Raw genomic sequence first — 17,492 nt, forward strand, 5'->3', positions numbered from 1 at the left:
ATGTTTTTTCAGCTTGGTTGAAGTCAACCTCTAAATAATTTCAGATTTGCTCATCTTCATCGAAAACACTGAGAAACTTGCAGTGTCCTGGTTCTATAGCTCTGTAGCCTGACAAAAGCAGTGAATGTAAGCCATTTACATTCTCCGATCCAGTTTTCAATAGATACCGAACACCCTGTCCATGACTCAGGATGCTGAACAATATCCTATTACTACCACTACTACTCTGTCCTTCACTCAGTTTTAAGATCATAAACTAAACTATTAAATATGACGTTCAAGTACCAATTTAGTCTCAATGTATAATAACAATGTTATTTGGACAGCATAGATATCAATCACAGCTGTACATATTCTGATCAAATGTCAATTATTTAAATGTATTATCAGCAGGCAAGACAGTCTCACATTTCAAAATAGCTGGTGTGCTACAAAAATGGGCTCATTTATGCAATTTCCCAGTTAAGATTATGGAGGAGGAAGATAAGCTTGTTACTCTTTAGAGAGCCCCCAATGGTCTAGGCCCCAAGCGTTTGTCTGACACGCTGATTCAACAACTTCTGTTGCAACTGAATAAAAAATAAAATAAAAAAAATTCAAATTTCACTTTGTTATTTAAAAAATATAACAGAATTTTCCTTTGTGTATTTAACAATTCTTCACCAAGTTAATGACATTTGCCAGGGGTATAAAAAGAAAGCTTTTCTATAAAGAAATGTTTCAGACTTTGTAAAAAAATACCACTTGTCCAACAAGCTTCATGTATTGGTCACTATACTAAACATCAGAACACAAATGTAAATATAGTGCCTACTTACTGATGTCATCTTCGTGATAAATGACAGAGTGGAAGGGCACACTCCTGTCCTGTAGGTATCTTTCTGAAGGTTCAACATAGTATGTTCCTTGTTGGGTTTTAATGAAGCCCTCAAATCGCCCATCAACCAAAGAGCCATGTGTCAGTGTGCCCTTTTCTCCTGAAACATAAGAGGAGGAGGGTCAGCAGATGAAGACAAGTCATTTTTTTGTGTAGCCTAAAGTCGCAAGTAAATTGAAAAAAAGACTAACATGCCAAAGTGGACAAACAAACAACCACTCGAACCTAAACTGTTAAAAACAAACAAACAAACAAACAAAAAACACATGAAAACCTGAAAACACAAGCGAGAAGAGGAGAGAGAGAGATGGCGATCAATATGAGGAATAAAAATGATGATGATGATAGATGAAGAAGGCTTGGCTTATATAGGTTTCTGTTTTACGGTTTTGTCTGTTGTACTGCTTCTAGAGTATGAGGTTTGCTTTTTTGTCAGGGATTTTTTCTTTGCTTGTTTTTTTTTTTCACTTTTGGATTCCGACTTTAAGTCTTTGATCGCCGTTTTTGTTTTATGGGTTTTTCATGTTATGAATTTCAGTTTTGTGATCCGTTTGATTAAAGTTTTGATTTTTATGAATGTTAGTTTTACTTCACTGCCTGTTCCTCCCTCTGACTCATTTCTGTATTAGTTTATTAGTTCCACTGTTCCCTAGTCTGACGTCTTCTTAAGCGTCACAGTTCACATCAATATTTTCTCATTTAGTCATTTCCTGTTTTGCTTTGAAATGAGGATTTTGCATCTTATTCCTTTATTTCTCCTTCTGTTCAGATCAAGATCACCTCCTCCAAAGGATCTGGCTACAGTGGGTTTTGGACTGCTCCCCAGTGCAGCTGCCATGCACAAACGAACTGCACAACAGTGCCAAAAAAAAAAAAAAAAGGTTTGATTTAAGGTAACTACAGAGCACCGGTGTGAAAACAACTTTATTCACGCTGTGCTTTTCCTGCTTTGTTACATGTGTGGATTAGTTATGCATCATGAATAACTTTAAAATGTTACTCAGTGGTTTAAAGAAGCTGACTTCTTATCAGCTCAGAAAATATTCAAGGAGTATACACCTCTCCTCCCCATCTGTTTGTTTGATGCAGACCAATCACTAAAAAACAAACACCCTTGTTTTTCCTCCTGTTCATTTGAACTCTACTGGAAACAGGCAGCAGGAAGATGTCCAGGAAGGGAGGGAAATAAGAGCAGCAGAAAGAACTGGGACAAAAAAGAAGCTAAAAATAAGTCTTGTGAGATTTGGCTTGTGATTTGTTGTTTACTCTGCACATTTAACAACGTTTCATCAATTGAGAAGTCACCCAAAAGGTAATACAAATAGGCTTTGAATTGAAAAATAACAATGCTACAAATCAGATACACTACCTTTAAAAGACACACACACACACACACACACACACACACACACACACACACACACACACACACACACACGCGACTCAAGACTTACCATACAGTTCTCCACTATAAATATGTGATGTATCAATCGGGTTCTCCTCCCCTGACACCTCAATGACAAGATCTGGAGAAAACAGCTTTGAATCCCTCTTCATCCGCAAGTTAAAATGTCTGAAAAGAAGAATAGGAAACAATGTCCAATTACATTAAATGTCTAACACCACATTCAAACTTTGTACATACCTCTGTCCTGCAGACAGACACTCATAATTCACAGTGTTGACAGTGTTTTTGTCATCCTCTTACTGAAAATTTTTAGAATAAAGGACCACAAACACTGGAAATCTACGACAGGAAGCTGAGAAAGCAGCCTTATTTACTTCACTAATGTTTACAGAGGTTCACCGTTCTAGTGTTGTTACCGAGTAGGCAGCTCAGTGAGTCAGACGAATTATGTCACAAGGAAAACCACATGAACCTTGCAAGTGCACAGACACTGTTTTATGTAACACTTTCAGTGGAAATGATGAGAATGATGTAAAAGGCAAAAAGGCAAACGTCACATGGCGCTCACATGAGGCACTTCTGAGAAGTTAGTGGTTCTAAGGCTTGAGCAGTTCAGATGCAAACTCCTTATCAGAAATCTCCTGACAAATTATAAATTCCTCCACATGACTCAGTATTAACCTTAAATGGCTCAAGACCTTTTTGGCTTTGGTGTGTTTACACAATCATCAGTAAGGCCAAAAAGCTGTTCACAGCAGGAAATCTTTAAGCTAAAGTAGGCTGTTTAACAGATTTTGAAAGTACTCCACACCTTTTTCTTTTTTTTTTTTAACTCATTTTAAATACCACAGTTGCCCTTATAGGCAGGCATAGTAATGAGATTAATCATAGTCGGGCAGGATGTGTGCATGTTCTTCAATCCCTCAGCTGCACATTAGTCTCCAAACCAAAGCTAAGATAATCTCAGGTCATAGAGGACATAATACTACTGAGAACAAAGTGTATGCTGTGAAGTTTTCTTGATGTTCCAGTATACAGGTTTGTTTCAGACTAAGGATCTTACAGTAACATTTCTACACAACAATCATGGAAACATTCATAGAGCAAAACAAAATGAAAACACAAAATGCAAATAAATGCTCTGAGCAGTACAACGTGTCAGGGAGTGTCTGGCAGAGTTAGAAAGCAAGGCATTATTCATGGCTCAGACAGTTCAGGATTTCCCTCCCCAGGATGACTTTTTGACCTGCATTCAGTTTTTCCCAGTCCAGTTTTCATTTCACACCCCTTTTTTATTACTGTTTATTTTCCATGTATTGGTTCATTGTACCAAATGATATGCTGAATGAAACAGCCTTGCTTTTGGTTAGTATTCAGTTTGGTAAAAACTTTGTTATGTCATTAGGAATGCTTTTTATAGATACAAACATGTATAATAACCTAGACGGATCAAGTAGATTTGCAGTCAAACACAAGCTGGCCTCGTCTACAGATTTTCTGCCCAAAGAGCATTTCAGCTGAAGCCAAGAGAAAGAAAAAGGATCAAATATTTGACACAGAAGAGGAGACGATGAAATAAGAGAACTGCTAAACCTGTACGACAATGGCTGCAACATGACCTGCTGTTTGAAGTCGGCAGTGTTACACAGAGATAGCAACAGATACAGTATAGTTTCCTTGGCTTATTACTCATACTGGCACTAAAACAATAAATCTGCCTTCATAAACATAATTCCGGTCACAGCCAAAGTAAATTATTCACTTAGAAATATAACCTGCACTGTCATGTATTTAGAGTTAGTCGTCAGGGATTGAGACACTGTCTGTGGTTGGGTTCAAAAAGAGAATGACTAGTTGGTAAGAAGCCTTACAAAGTCTAAAACCTAACTGCCTTCTTTGCAACATTTGCCTCCTCATCTTAGAAGTTAACACCTCTGCGACAACTTCCCCACAGCAGCCAGGTGTACCACTGAAGTCACAAACCACTGGTTATTCTGTTATAAAAAACTGTTCTACACTTAGGATGTGGCTGCTCTTGTTTCTGAAGCAGTTGAACAATACAGTTTTGGCAATGTTTCCTGTGTATCGAGAAGCTTGGCAAAGAGGAATCGTGGGTTACATCTTTTGTATTGCAATAATAGCAAAAAAGGTGTATAGAAATACACTAAAAAGCATCTAAAAGGCTTTCCTATTCAGAATTTCCATCCCAAAGTTCATGAAGCAACAGACTGCAGGGGCTCAATCATGTCTGCCACAAGTCGTTGACACCCATGTGAGTCAAGGTTCAGAGCGCAGCAACTCAGTAAAGGAGCTTAGTGTGTTCAGAGAACAGAGAAGCAGGAAATCCGAAGAAAGGGGAGAAAACAAAGCAGTAAATGAAGAAGTAAGACTTGAACAGTTGGCTTGGGCTTTGCAGAACAATGCAGCTTAACTGCACCTGTATATGTGATTTAGCTATCTTAGCAGGTTTAGTGGGAAGCATGTCTCTCCTGCAATGTGTGGAAAAACAAACACATTTAGTGTGTTTCTAATCACTAAACTATAAAGTGCCCTAGACAAAAAAGAGAAAGAAAGAAGAGACCAGAAAAAATACCAACAAATCAACATGGGCCGCAAGACAAGAAGAGAGGAATCCAAGGATAAACCCAGTGGTACTCGTCTCACAGCAGCAGCTCACTGCTAAATTATTCAGACAAATCCCAATTGCTGAACATACTGAATCAAGCATCTGACAGTCATCCACTGCTAAGTAAGCAGGCCAAGCACACAGAGATGGGGTGCCCTCAAGACATTTCTACAGAGAAAATTCCAACTAAAAAGGGGGCAATACCTACTTATCACTACATAGAGCTCTATTTACAATATTAAGTCGCTTGGTCACAATGAATCATCGTAAAATCATAGTATTCCCAAATTACTTAATTGGAAGAAATCAAATCAGGTCAGAAGTTGTTAAATATCAGTGCAGAAAGTGGGAAACAAGGACAACGAGAGGAGAGTAAGAGATGAAATCAAGACATAACTGGGAAGCAGTCCTAAGAGATTCTGGTTAAAGTGGTAAAATGTGGTATGAACCTTAACTTTAACATTCATTAATGGATAAGCCGCATTGTTTGACTGCTTCAATAATAATAATAATAATAATAATGTTTTTTGTCAAATATTTTTATAATTAAGGAAAAAAAACACTTATGCGTCTTATTAATTCATTATTAAGCTATAAACTACAAAGAAATGTGAATTATATCACAATCACAAGCATTGCATTAGCACATGCTTGCTATGGCACTTCACTTTGTAAAGAAGCCCTACACAGAGACCCTGTGACTTGCCTTCTTCTGTCACCTGATCTGGCCACAAATACTCATGCGAGTGGGCATACAGAAGAACGCTTTTCTCTCGTTACAACAAACCTCTACAGTGCCAAACAGCCTGGCCTTGAGTTTTCACAGAAGGGAGAGTGTTAGCCTTAATTTGCACACACTAAATGAATTCAGTCAGGACATAAGACACAAGCTTAATGTCAAGTGGCATAGTATTATAGTCTGTGGTACAGCTACTTTTATTAATATTATTGCTCAGCTTTGAAAAACTGAAAGAAAGTGGTCAATTATTAGTTCACTTTTTGTTTTGTTTTTTTTACCACATCTCTGTAGCTCCTCATCTCTGCTACAGGTTAATTCAATTCAGTTTTATTTATATAGCACCAACTCACAACAACAGTTGCCTCCATACACTGCATATTAGAAGATAAAGACCCTACAATAATACAGAGAAAACCCCAACAATCAGATGACCCCTAGGAGCAAGCACTTGGCGACAGTGGGAAGGAAAAACTCCTTTAACAGTAAGAAACCTCAGCAGAACCAAGCTCAGGGAGGAGCAGCCATCTGCTCTAACTGATTAGGGATGAGGAGAAGAAAAGAAAAGAAGTTCTAGTATGCAATGCGATGTGAACATCAAGCCTCAAGACCTCTTAGTTAAATCTAGATATTTCTAACTGGCATGATAACTAGCAACTGTCAGACATGTCTAGTAAATTATCTTGTACAAGTAATACCTGACACACAGTTTTAATATGTACAAAGGTTTCTACACTCCATATGATACTGCAGAAAACTGGACACTTTATAACTAAGTGTCCACTTATTTCAAAGAAAAATCTAAGAAACTTTTTAGAACTCAAATGTAACAGGTAGGCAGCATTATCTGTGCAGTTCTTGCTCCTTAATGCTTCCATAATATAAATCATACTGATGTACAGCAGGTATACTGCAGCCGTTTTTGGAAACTGCAGTATGCTCAGAGAGTTAAAGTGGTTATCTCACCAAAACAGGCAGTAGAGCTACATGACTTTTCAAACTAAGTTTCGCTTTTGCACAATGTGCAAAATGTCTAGTCTACAAAAATGAAATAAGCCTGCAAGTGTGAGCTTCTTCATTTAAAACACTCAAATTTTACTCATATGCTTCAATATAACCTCAAACAGACAACTGTGCCATGTAAAGTAAAAAACTCAGTTCAAACTAAAAGTGGAAGCATGACAAGCCTCCTTCGCACAGTGGAATACGAACAGTGTGTCTCCTTAAATTCGGAGCCTCAGACCAATCTCAGTTCCAGGGCCATAGATAAAAAGCTGCCTCACTTTACAGTGGCAACCTATATAACAAGACAGGGAAGTAATTGAAGGAAAGCTCATACGGTTAAAGAAGTGATATCCACTTACGCAGTCAAAAATCCTGGATTTAGGATGCTGAATACAGTCGATCCCAAGCATGAACCACCCAGCCTTATGTATTTGTGGAGTAAGCAGTGGACCATTTACTGCTCCTGCTGCTGCAGATTCTAAGGCTTTTACTTACAAGTGAGCTTTTATGATTCACAAATGATGCAGATGATTGAGCAGAATCTTTCCTATAAGCTGAATTTTTTGAGAGGAGATCATATTTTCTGGCCAACCCAATAAGGCAATGCTAACAAGTTCTGCAAGATTCAGCAACAACTGGAAAAAGCGCAAAAGCTGGGTAAAAAGCCACTGGTATCAATATACCAAAAAACTGAAAGAAAGGACAAAAGAAAAAAAAAAGAATTAAAAAAAAATAAATAAATAAATAAAAATAATAATAATAATAATAATAATAATAATAATAATAATAATAATAAGGAATGAAACAGTATCACTGCACAAAACGTCAGTAAAAACATTAGCGAATATACTGGAATCAGAGTTTATAACCGCAACTAATTTAAATATTTTTTAAAAAGGAAAGAAGAGACAGGAGGAACACGCTTCAGCTGATTCATGAATGTTTGAGTTGCATAGTTTGCATCTTCCCTACTGGCAACATGTGTTTCAAACCCACAAACACAACAACCAGCTGATCTGCACAGACTTAGACAGAACATAAATGAGTAATCCATAACCTGTGACAATAAAACAAGATTATAAACTGTATTGTCATAATATTTTAGCAAGTACTCAGAAATAACTACACATAATAAACAGATGCTTGTTTCATGTGCCTGAAAAAAATATTGGCCAATATATTGGAATTTAAAATCACCAAATATTGGTATTGATCTTAAAAATCATTCAGGGTCTAGTTTCATAAATGTATTCACATAGACGGGGCTAGAATAAATAAACAAACCAATCAATGTTGCTCGTCTTTGGTTTTGTTGAGCATTTACACAGTTTTGTCTTACAGTGCCTCTTTATTCAGTAAATATACCTGTCTCACAAAGACATGGACTGCATGGACACATTTAAAATGATTGGATGTCATGCTAAATTAGAAATTCATTCGTGTAGATTAGGAATAATACAAGCTCCAAATTATTATCATTGTGAACATTTTGACCAAAAGAAGGGAACCTGTGGCTAACAAGGTAGACCAGATCCCTGGTTCTTCCAGTCTACTACTGCATCCCAGATTTCAAGTTAGTATGCTTCAGAAAAAGCAAGAAAAAACAAGTTTTGTTTCAGTTCTTAGCAAGGCTCAGCCAGTCAGGTATCACTAGCAATACAGCATTTTGTTTAAATTTTCTTTGCACTTAAAACACATTCGTGGCTAGAGCCTGCTCACTCCTCTGTGTATGCCTTATTTAGTGAGTCGCAAATACACAACAGTGGCAGTACAGATTAAAAATAAACGGTTTCCCTATCATTTTATGTTCAGTGTCCCCATTTGGATTGCTAACAACGGGCTTTCTGGGTGGAAAATCCAAGTTGAGGGGGCATTTGTCAAAAAACATTCCAACTGGGAACTCACCATACAAGTCAAAGTGTCCTTGGGCAAGATATTGAAACCCAAGTTGCCCCAATGTATCCACTGGAGTGTGAGTATGTGAATTTTAGACAAAGCGCTTAAAAATGCAAATGTTAAAGCCCTGCGTGAATGTGTAAATGAGGCTGTCACAGAAAGTACTCTGATTAGAAAAACACTAAAGTAGTATGAGTCCGATTGCCATTTTAAAAACAAATGTTTAAATTATTAATAACCTTTTGAAAACACACCTAAAAGTACCTTCTGCAAAATGAATTAACAGCATTGACTGCTTTAACTGCGTTTCACAAGTTCATGTGAAAATGTGTAATTCTTACACATTTTTGTTGCAGAGTGTTGTTCCTTTACAGGAGATGGCAAAAATTCAGCTGATACAAATCTGGGAACATTTGTGTTGTTGCCCGTTTCCAAAACAAGGGTGGCACCACTGCACTCAGATGACATGGGTTTGATGAAGGGTCATCCTTGGATAATGTATATAAATGAAAACTGAATCTCTCAGGTTAAAATGAAACATGAAAAAACCTGAGTTTGAACTTTGAGCAATGAGTCTTATCTTAAGGACTATAACTAGTATCTTAGCCAAATAATAAAGAGATATTTTCCATTGACCTTTCTACAACTCCCTCTCTCAGCTCAGCTCTGTATATACAGCCACAACCAACACAAACTGAAACCATGGTGAGCAAATTAATTTCCACAGTAATTTATTAGCTGTACATACTTAATAAGAAAACAAGCCATGTCTTATCTTGACGGGCAATCACCAAGCATCACTGATCTCAAATATCACCGCCCATCTCCAAGATGATAATAAGAGTTAGAAAGGAAAATCTAATTATACTAATTATACTACAAATTATACAAAGCTATTCTTCTTAGCTCTTTTGCAATTCCTTGGTATGTACTGTATGTCTGCCAGTATGATAACACTGAAAAAACATTTCATATTGGCTGCAGCTCTAGTTTTAACAGGGAACCAGCATAACCAAGTCACAAAATACACAATATGTCATGTATAAAGGCATTAGGCAACAGAGCTTGCACTTATCAATTTGACAGGCAAATATACGGCTTGCTGATCATCCATGCAAAAAGGTGCAGTATAATCTTGCAGTGGCAACAAAGTGCACACAGACCAAGACTAGAAAAACCAAAACCTGATAAATATCACCACAACACACAAAGCAGTAAGAATTTATGAAAAGGTGTTTCACATTACTAAAAAAAAAAACCAAAAAAAAAAAAAAAAAAAACCCACTGAGTAATAAAAATAAATACTTCTTGTTTGATCCTAGGGCTGGAATATAAATTACTGATCACAAGAATAATAGACTTGGACATGAACTGAGTCAGCACAGAAAGAAAGAGTGACTACATGAGGAAGGCTGTGTGTGTTTCTACTTAAACTGACCTTCCGTGTGCATGGAAGTCCAGCTGCACGGTGCTGTCTTGAGGAGAGAGCGCCCTTTTAGCTCTCTGGTGACGGCTGTGCAAGGCTTCTGTGTCATATGATAAACCCTCATAGTGGCGAATATACTTGTTCAAAGGGTTCCCAAACTGACCTGAAAGAGAGTTCAACAGCTTTTTAGTACTGGTCAACAACAGTATCAAAACGAATAGGTTTTTATATTGTTTTATTAATCAAATGATAATTAAAATTTCATTCACGTATCGCTGACATTTTTCCACTGTAGATTAGCATGTAATTCTGAGATAATTCGTTTTTATCATTTCTATCCATGATTTTCCTGACGTGCCAATCTTTCAATGGAAATGGCCTATGGAGCAATCGATCTCTACAATACTGGCTAGCTTTAGTACAAGCCCGCACTCGCTAAACATGCTTAACAGGCTTATTCAGCCAATTGCTATAACATCCCCTGAGGTAAAACCCTACCGGCATCCATACCGACCCTTTTCTTTGTTCTTTTCACAAAAACAAAGCTAGTGTTCAGTTTAAAATACAAGTGAGGAGCACATGATACGATCAGGTGACGAGGGTCTGTTTCAGTAGTACTGTATAGCATTGTGTGAGCTTGTTGCAGGCTGCTTAAATGCTAATCTACATTCAAAGGGGTGTGTGTGTGTGTGTCCATCTATCTGTCTGTCTGTCGGTGTCTGTGCAACTCTGGTGGCCTTAAAAAAAAAATCCTCAGCTATGACTCAATTTAAGGATTTGTTAGTAAGATCAAGTTCTAATCTTTTTGTACTGTAGGATTTTCTGCACATGACTAAGAGATACCTAGACTCAAAAATGCAAAAATAGATGATGTAGATGCTCCACATTATCTGCATTTTTACATTGCACTGTTCTGTTGACAACTACATAATTTCCATGTCAGTGGGAGGCATAACTCCCCATACAGGGAGAGGCTGCTCCAGGCTAGCATGAACTTGTCTATGAATGCACTTAGAAAATATTTCAACAACCATCTTCTTTAGTCTCATTAAACAAGGAAAATAATGTTTGCAAACTACACAGACAACACAGATCAACCTTTGCAGGAGGTCTCACCAACTTCATTCGTATATTATGTATATAATGAAGTATGCAGTGTGTGTGTGTGTAAGATATCATGTCACATTTGACCTCTTTATGTACACGGTTTCAAAAAGAATGCTGACAGGTATCTCCGGATGCCTTCACGGTAGAAAAACATGTTTCTAAAACAACTCTGAGCTTGTATGATAAATCAGTCATGCTCTCCATCTAAAGACTCTGGAATGAAATCTTTTAGCTTATGTTAAGGGTTACAGAGTTAAGCCAGTTGTAAGAGCAGGTTAACATTTTATGCAGCTTTCAAATACCTGAGAAAACTATCACTAACAAAAAATGTACCATCTTACTGCAACCCACACACACACACAGGTTATTGTTGCAAAACAAATACAAGAACCACGCCAAGAGCGCAAACGTCCGCCAAGGCAGCTCACTCTCTGGGCAGTACTTACTTTTAAGGGAGTAGTTTTGTATTTTCTATATATTCATTGTGTTTTCTTTGTTTGTTTTGTTTTTAATATACTTTATGTTTGTAGTGCAGTGAAAATATGGATATGGCACACTTTATTTTAATTAAGACCTTGAAGACCTTGGTGGATGTAAGCCAAATATTAAATGATTGATAGCAGTACCCCACTCCACCTCCCACAAAAGTCGATCAAAATTCACCCAAAACTTTTCAAGCTAATCGTGTTTACAGGCAGAATGACATGCAAGCAAACATTACCAAAACCTCCTGGGCAGCGATAAAAGGTGGAATTGTAAACATAAACAATATAACAAAATGTAATGTTGTTTTACTTACTAAAATCTCTATATAACTCTTGATTCCCATACACAGACATCTTACTAAGCAGGTTTTTTTCATGTTGTGTGTAAACATCACATCCTGAATGTTACAAGCCTGAAAAGAATCTAAAATGCAGGCAGCTACACAATGTTGAAAAGGTTAAAAAGACACTTCCTTCTCTCAGTGACAACAAAGAATTCAAATCAACTATATTTAATGAACTACTCTTTATTACTAAAAATGTGTTGATCAGGATGTTTCAGGAAGTTAAACCAGATCAAATAGGTTTAAACATCAAACCAGTACTATCTGAGTTAATTTGTTCCACGTCATTGCATACCTCACAACTCATACTACACACACACACACACACACACACACACACACACACACAAAATCCAAAAAAGGTAAAAAGCGAGGATTGCTCTACTCGCATGTCAACATTCCAGCCAAACTGAAATACAACATTGACTGGACTACCTAAATTGTAGCCATAAAATACACTGCATTCTTAACATAAAGTCATCACTACCATGTGAATATGCATGTATTTAATTTCTATCCAGTTTTATTTATATAGCACCAAATCAGAACAACAGTTGCCTCAAGGTGGTTAACATGTTAACGTAAAGACCCTACAATAAGAGACAAAAACCCAACAGTCAGACAATGCCCTATGAGCAAGTCCTTGGCGATGCTGGGAATGAAAAACTCATGGCTCAAAGGCTCATGGAGGGGCAGCCATCGCCCCAACTGGTTAGGGGTAAGCGGAGGAAGACAGGAAAAATGACATGATGTTGTGTATGTGATTTATAACATAATGTACACAACCTTTATGTGTATCTATAATTTATAAAATAGCATGCACAAAAATTGGAATTCAATTGAGATTTTTAATGCATTTTGATTTCCAGTGGTTGCAAAATACATTACTTTCAAAATGAAGCTCTTAGTTGCTTGCATTAACATCTCTATTAATACCCTACATTAATCACATCAGTTGGTTCCTTTGGATTGCTTTCTTTTACTTTTATTCTTCTTCTGTTTTTTAAAACATTTTCCATTTTTATTGTAACAATAAAAAAATACAATAAATCATTATGTGACAATACTATCCAACACTATTAGGAACTACATAGTTCACTTCAGACTGATAGCAACAAAAAATTCATTTAAACTGCCAGTGAGTTTTACTGAAAAGGCATCATCACTACAGAGCAATCTGTTTTCACTCTCAAGTCCTGCAGGAAAGTGCAAGACAGAGAGAGAGAGATAAAAAACCTGCTGACAGGAAGCAAAGACATGGTCACAGCATGGATCAGAACTGAGCTGAGCCTCGCATTGCCATGCACGCTGGGTCCTGGCAGCCCGGCTAAGACAATATCTCAGGCACCCGACTAAAATGTCTCTCCTTAACATTTTATATCATACAGTACTGAAAAAAAATTAAGTGGGTTGGCAAAAACCTGTAGGCATCAAGTCCACAACAAAAATTCACTCTACATTACTCAAAAAATGTCTGCAGGAAGCTGTGACTGTGAGAAGGCCAAGTAACAGCAGCTGTGCGAAAGTGAAATAACCTACATTACATGAAACACAGACTTCCTCGAAAATGTCTGGGCATGTAAACAGAGTAAGATTGGTTGTTGCATGTCACGCCATCATTACTAACAAGCTATCAAATTGCAAACTCAATTGCAATGGCCCCTCTTACATCAAACATATCTTTCAGAGGTACATGTGGAATGACATAAAGCCATTTGTTTGAAGCTTTGTGGAAAAACATTTTTTTAAAAACAACTGAGCTTGTATAATAAATCAGTCATGTTGTACATCTGAAAACTCTGGAATGCAATCTTTTAGCTTATGTTAAACTGATAAAATAAATTAATTAATAAAATTTAAAAAACACAAAGCGTGAAGTTTTGATCAGGACATTTCTGGCCCCACCTTCCCGATCCCTTTCAAGAATATAAATAGTGTTTCCTCATGTTGGTGTTCACATCAGTGGACACACCGCCTACAACTGCAAAGCTCTCCAGCGAGTAGTGCGGTGCTCTGAACGGATAATTGGAGGTGAGCTTCCCTCCCTCCAAGACATCTACAGGAAGCGCTGCCTGAGGAAAGCGGGGAGGATCATCAAGGACTCCAGTCACCCCAGCCATAAACTGTTCAGACTGCTTCCATCAGGAAGGAGGTTCTGCAGCATCCGGTCCCGTACCAGCAGACTGAGAGACAGCTTTTTCCATCAGGCCATCAGACTGCTGAACACGTCATAGACACCTCAGCTTCACCACTGGAACTTCAACATTATGCACTCCACACTGTATATAAATGCCACTCGTTTTGCACATATTCAACTCTGTATATTTTATATATTTTATTATTATTATTTATTTATTTATTTTTACTATTTAATTTGTAAAAATGTGTATACACACACACACACACACACACACACACACACACACACACACACGTAGGAAAATATTTAGTATACACATCCAGAAATGCATACACTATTATATATTGTACATATATTTATTAGTTTCAGGTTGGCCATTCTTGTATTTTGCTCGTTTGTGTTGTTGTGTTTGCACATCTCTGTTGCTTGTGGGGCTCGCACACAAGAATTTCACTCGCATGTGCTGTGCCAGTGTGCCTGCACATGTGATGTGACAATAAAAGTGATTTGATTTGATTTGAAAGCTCAAAATACATTTCTGATCAGACACAAAAAAAAAGAAAAAGAAAAAAAAGGTAAAGTTGTGAGATGGAAGCAGGGGGGAAAAAACGTAGTCACTCGAGTCACAATTTCACTTGTGCTACTGCAAAAAACAAAACAAACAAAAAAACGCCAGTACAGATGTTTTATGAAAATACGTTGATGCACTTTGTACTTAATCTTGACATGTCAAATGAAGGTTTTAAAGACATAAAGAAGATTAATGTGTAATCACAATGAAACAAATCTGAAATAAGCCAAGAAACTGAATTATTTATAATGACAGATTAAGCAATTTTTCAAACACAGCAGCAATATTTTGCCACAGGATATTAGAACTTTTTAATGAAGGTTTGACAGATGTTAAAAAGTGAAAATTGAATAATAATGTACCAGCTATCTTGCCAGATTATACAATTATATGAAAGTAGCACAGCAGCTCATTACCAACACAAGGCAGAAATCAATTTCTATTTGGTTTTCCTGTCCTGATTCTTCATGACAGCCCCCAGCTCTCAATAAATCTGTCACTGCCCTCACAGATAATAAAACTTCACAGGTGTAGTATCTGCAGTTAATCACATGCACACATTTTACACTGTGAGCTTAAGCTCGTCTGTCTTGATGTTTTGTGAAGCAGGTGGTGTAACTGTACTAAATCTGGAAATAACCCCTTAGCGATGATTTTATTTTCATTTACACACAAATTATATCTATTTTAATATCACCAGTTACACAAAATCACAGTTTTGCTCTGTTTGTCTTACAAATGTTGATGCCTAAAGTACAATTAAAGTACCAATCTGACATACTGTAGAAAATATGTTATTAAGAAGGGCCTGGACAAAGTTTTGTAAGGTGGTTAAGTTATATTAAAACTTATAATATATCGACACCCAGGTAGTTACTCATCCACGGTAAGAACGGGATATATATCATCTCTTTCGACCAAATGCTTGAGTCAGCAGTAGAAAAAAGTACCGTATTTTGCTTCAGGTGCCTTTCTGACGGATGCAACTGCTTGTCACGCAGCTTCATACCTAACCTGCTTTTCACAGACTGTCCGACAAAACGAAAGTTTTTTGTTAAACTAGTCTCAAATTATTCTAGCGACACTGAATATTCATGGTAACAAACATATTCGGCAGTAAAACTCTTGTTTATAGACGTTAACAGTGTAAAGATTTCCCACTAAGCAAGTGACTGAAAGACAAGCCCCCCCTCCTCTACTACAGGAGTACTTAACCTGTATCAGCCAAACATAATTAATTAACCAGATAACAGCTAATACAGATTGACTACACACTGTAAACAACAACAACAAAAAACACAAACAAAAAACACACACAAGTTAACCGCAGTCTCCACAACATTAGCCAGCCAGCTAGCTAGCAAGTTAAACTGTCGACAGTACAACTACACGATCCGATTAGCGCTAGCTCTACTGACGAGCTCTAAAGACTTTCTCTGTTAGTCAACGGCAAACTTACCTGCAATATCGTGTAGGCAGCAAAACAGAAGAATTAGTTTGACAAATTCCATAGTGAAATGCCCTGTAGTCCCGCTTAACCAGCGAAGCTACACAGCGATACCCCTGACAGTTGCTTGTTTCGATTTCTGCCACACTTAAAGACAGAGTCGCCCTTCCTAGTTAGCTGTGACTCCCATCGCAAACACCGGCAGCTCTACCTCTCCAACAGCGCTACACACTGTCATAAACAGAGAGAGACAGACAGGCAGGCACTACTCCCTTCCGGTGTATGGGGCCAAAAGATATGGACACACCCGCTGTTCTGCGTTTCTATAGTATTGCGATCGTAGGTTGAAAGATACGTGAAAACAACTGGAAAAAAACACTACTGAGCTTTACACAACGCCACCAAAATGTGTCTGCTCCTGTGCTGAAAACACGCACTGATCTGCTGTTTACTGCTTGCACACATTATTTCCGGGTTTAAAAACTAAAGATTTAACTTTGTGATAGTGAAGTTATACATTTCCTGTTTCTCTGTCTATGTAGACTGCGCTGTAAATGCAAGGTACAGACTGCTCTGAGAGCGAGGATTCGCAACAAACCGGTCTGTAACATTAGCATAAAGAGAACTCGGGAAAGAAAGGATTAGTCATTCGTTTTTAATGATTTTTTTAAAGAATGAAGTTGAAATGTACTAATGAATCTCGAAGTACTATTTCGAGATTAAGTAGATACAAACTAAAAGAAAAAAGTTACAAAAATACAATTTGAAGAAAAAAATGAAATAATATTTTGACAGTAAACATATTTATCTGTTTATTGCTTTGTGCAACCGCATGGTAACCGTGTAAAAGAGACATCTGTAAATTGCATCTGTAATTGGACCAGCAGGTAAGTATAAGGGTATATAAATTACAGAGAAACACTGGCTTTCTATACCTGTACCACCTCAGCCAGAAGGATTATTCTAGCTGCAGTGTATACAATTTATTGTACCCCGCAAAAGTCTGCAGTGTTCTTTGGGTGATGAAACCTATTTGTTATGTTCTGATTCACTAATGTTGAAATCCAGGCTCTGGGGAGGCCACTCTATGACTGACAATGTGTCTTTTCTATCCAGGTGTATTTTTATTGCATCGACAGTGTGTTTGGGGTCGTTGTCATGCTGAAAAATTAAGCCATTGCCAATAAAAATGCTTTGGTACTTTTCTGTGTTTATGATTTCATCAGTTTTGCCCAAATTCTCAACAGCAGTGGCTGAAATACAGTCTCAAACCACTGCAGGCATCTCACTGTTGCACCTCTCTCCTGAGCTGCTCTAATTATGACTTGAACCCAAAATGTCTCATTTGGATTCCTCACTCCATCGGGCCTGTTGCAGCTGATTTTCAGCTCAGTTCTTGTGTAATCTAGCATACCTCAGCCTTT

The 17,492-nt window shown here is 37.5% G+C and overlaps 1 protein-coding gene across 1 annotated transcript in view; it reads right to left on the reverse strand.

Annotated features, from left to right (window-relative positions):
* The window catches only part of adam10a (ADAM metallopeptidase domain 10a), a 38,717-nt gene extending 22,219 nt beyond the window's left edge, over positions 1 to 16,498 (reverse strand). Inside the window, exons 1-4 of the mRNA XM_082527626.1 lie at positions 16,081 to 16,498; positions 9,987 to 10,137; positions 2,332 to 2,450; positions 819 to 977 (exon numbers count right to left, since the gene is read on the reverse strand). Of these exons, the coding sequence (XP_082383752.1) occupies positions 819 to 977; positions 2,332 to 2,450; positions 9,987 to 10,137; positions 16,081 to 16,132 (481 nt within the window). The 5' untranslated portion in view covers positions 16,133 to 16,498. The remainder of the gene's footprint in view (positions 1 to 818; positions 978 to 2,331; positions 2,451 to 9,986; positions 10,138 to 16,080) is intronic.
* Between the last annotated feature and the right edge of the window lie 994 nt (positions 16,499 to 17,492).

The sequence above is a fragment of the Aulonocara stuartgranti genome, assembly GCF_965226115.1.
Source record: "Aulonocara stuartgranti genome assembly, chromosome: 1".
NCBI classification, from domain to species: Eukaryota; Metazoa; Chordata; class Actinopteri; order Cichliformes; family Cichlidae; genus Aulonocara; species Aulonocara stuartgranti.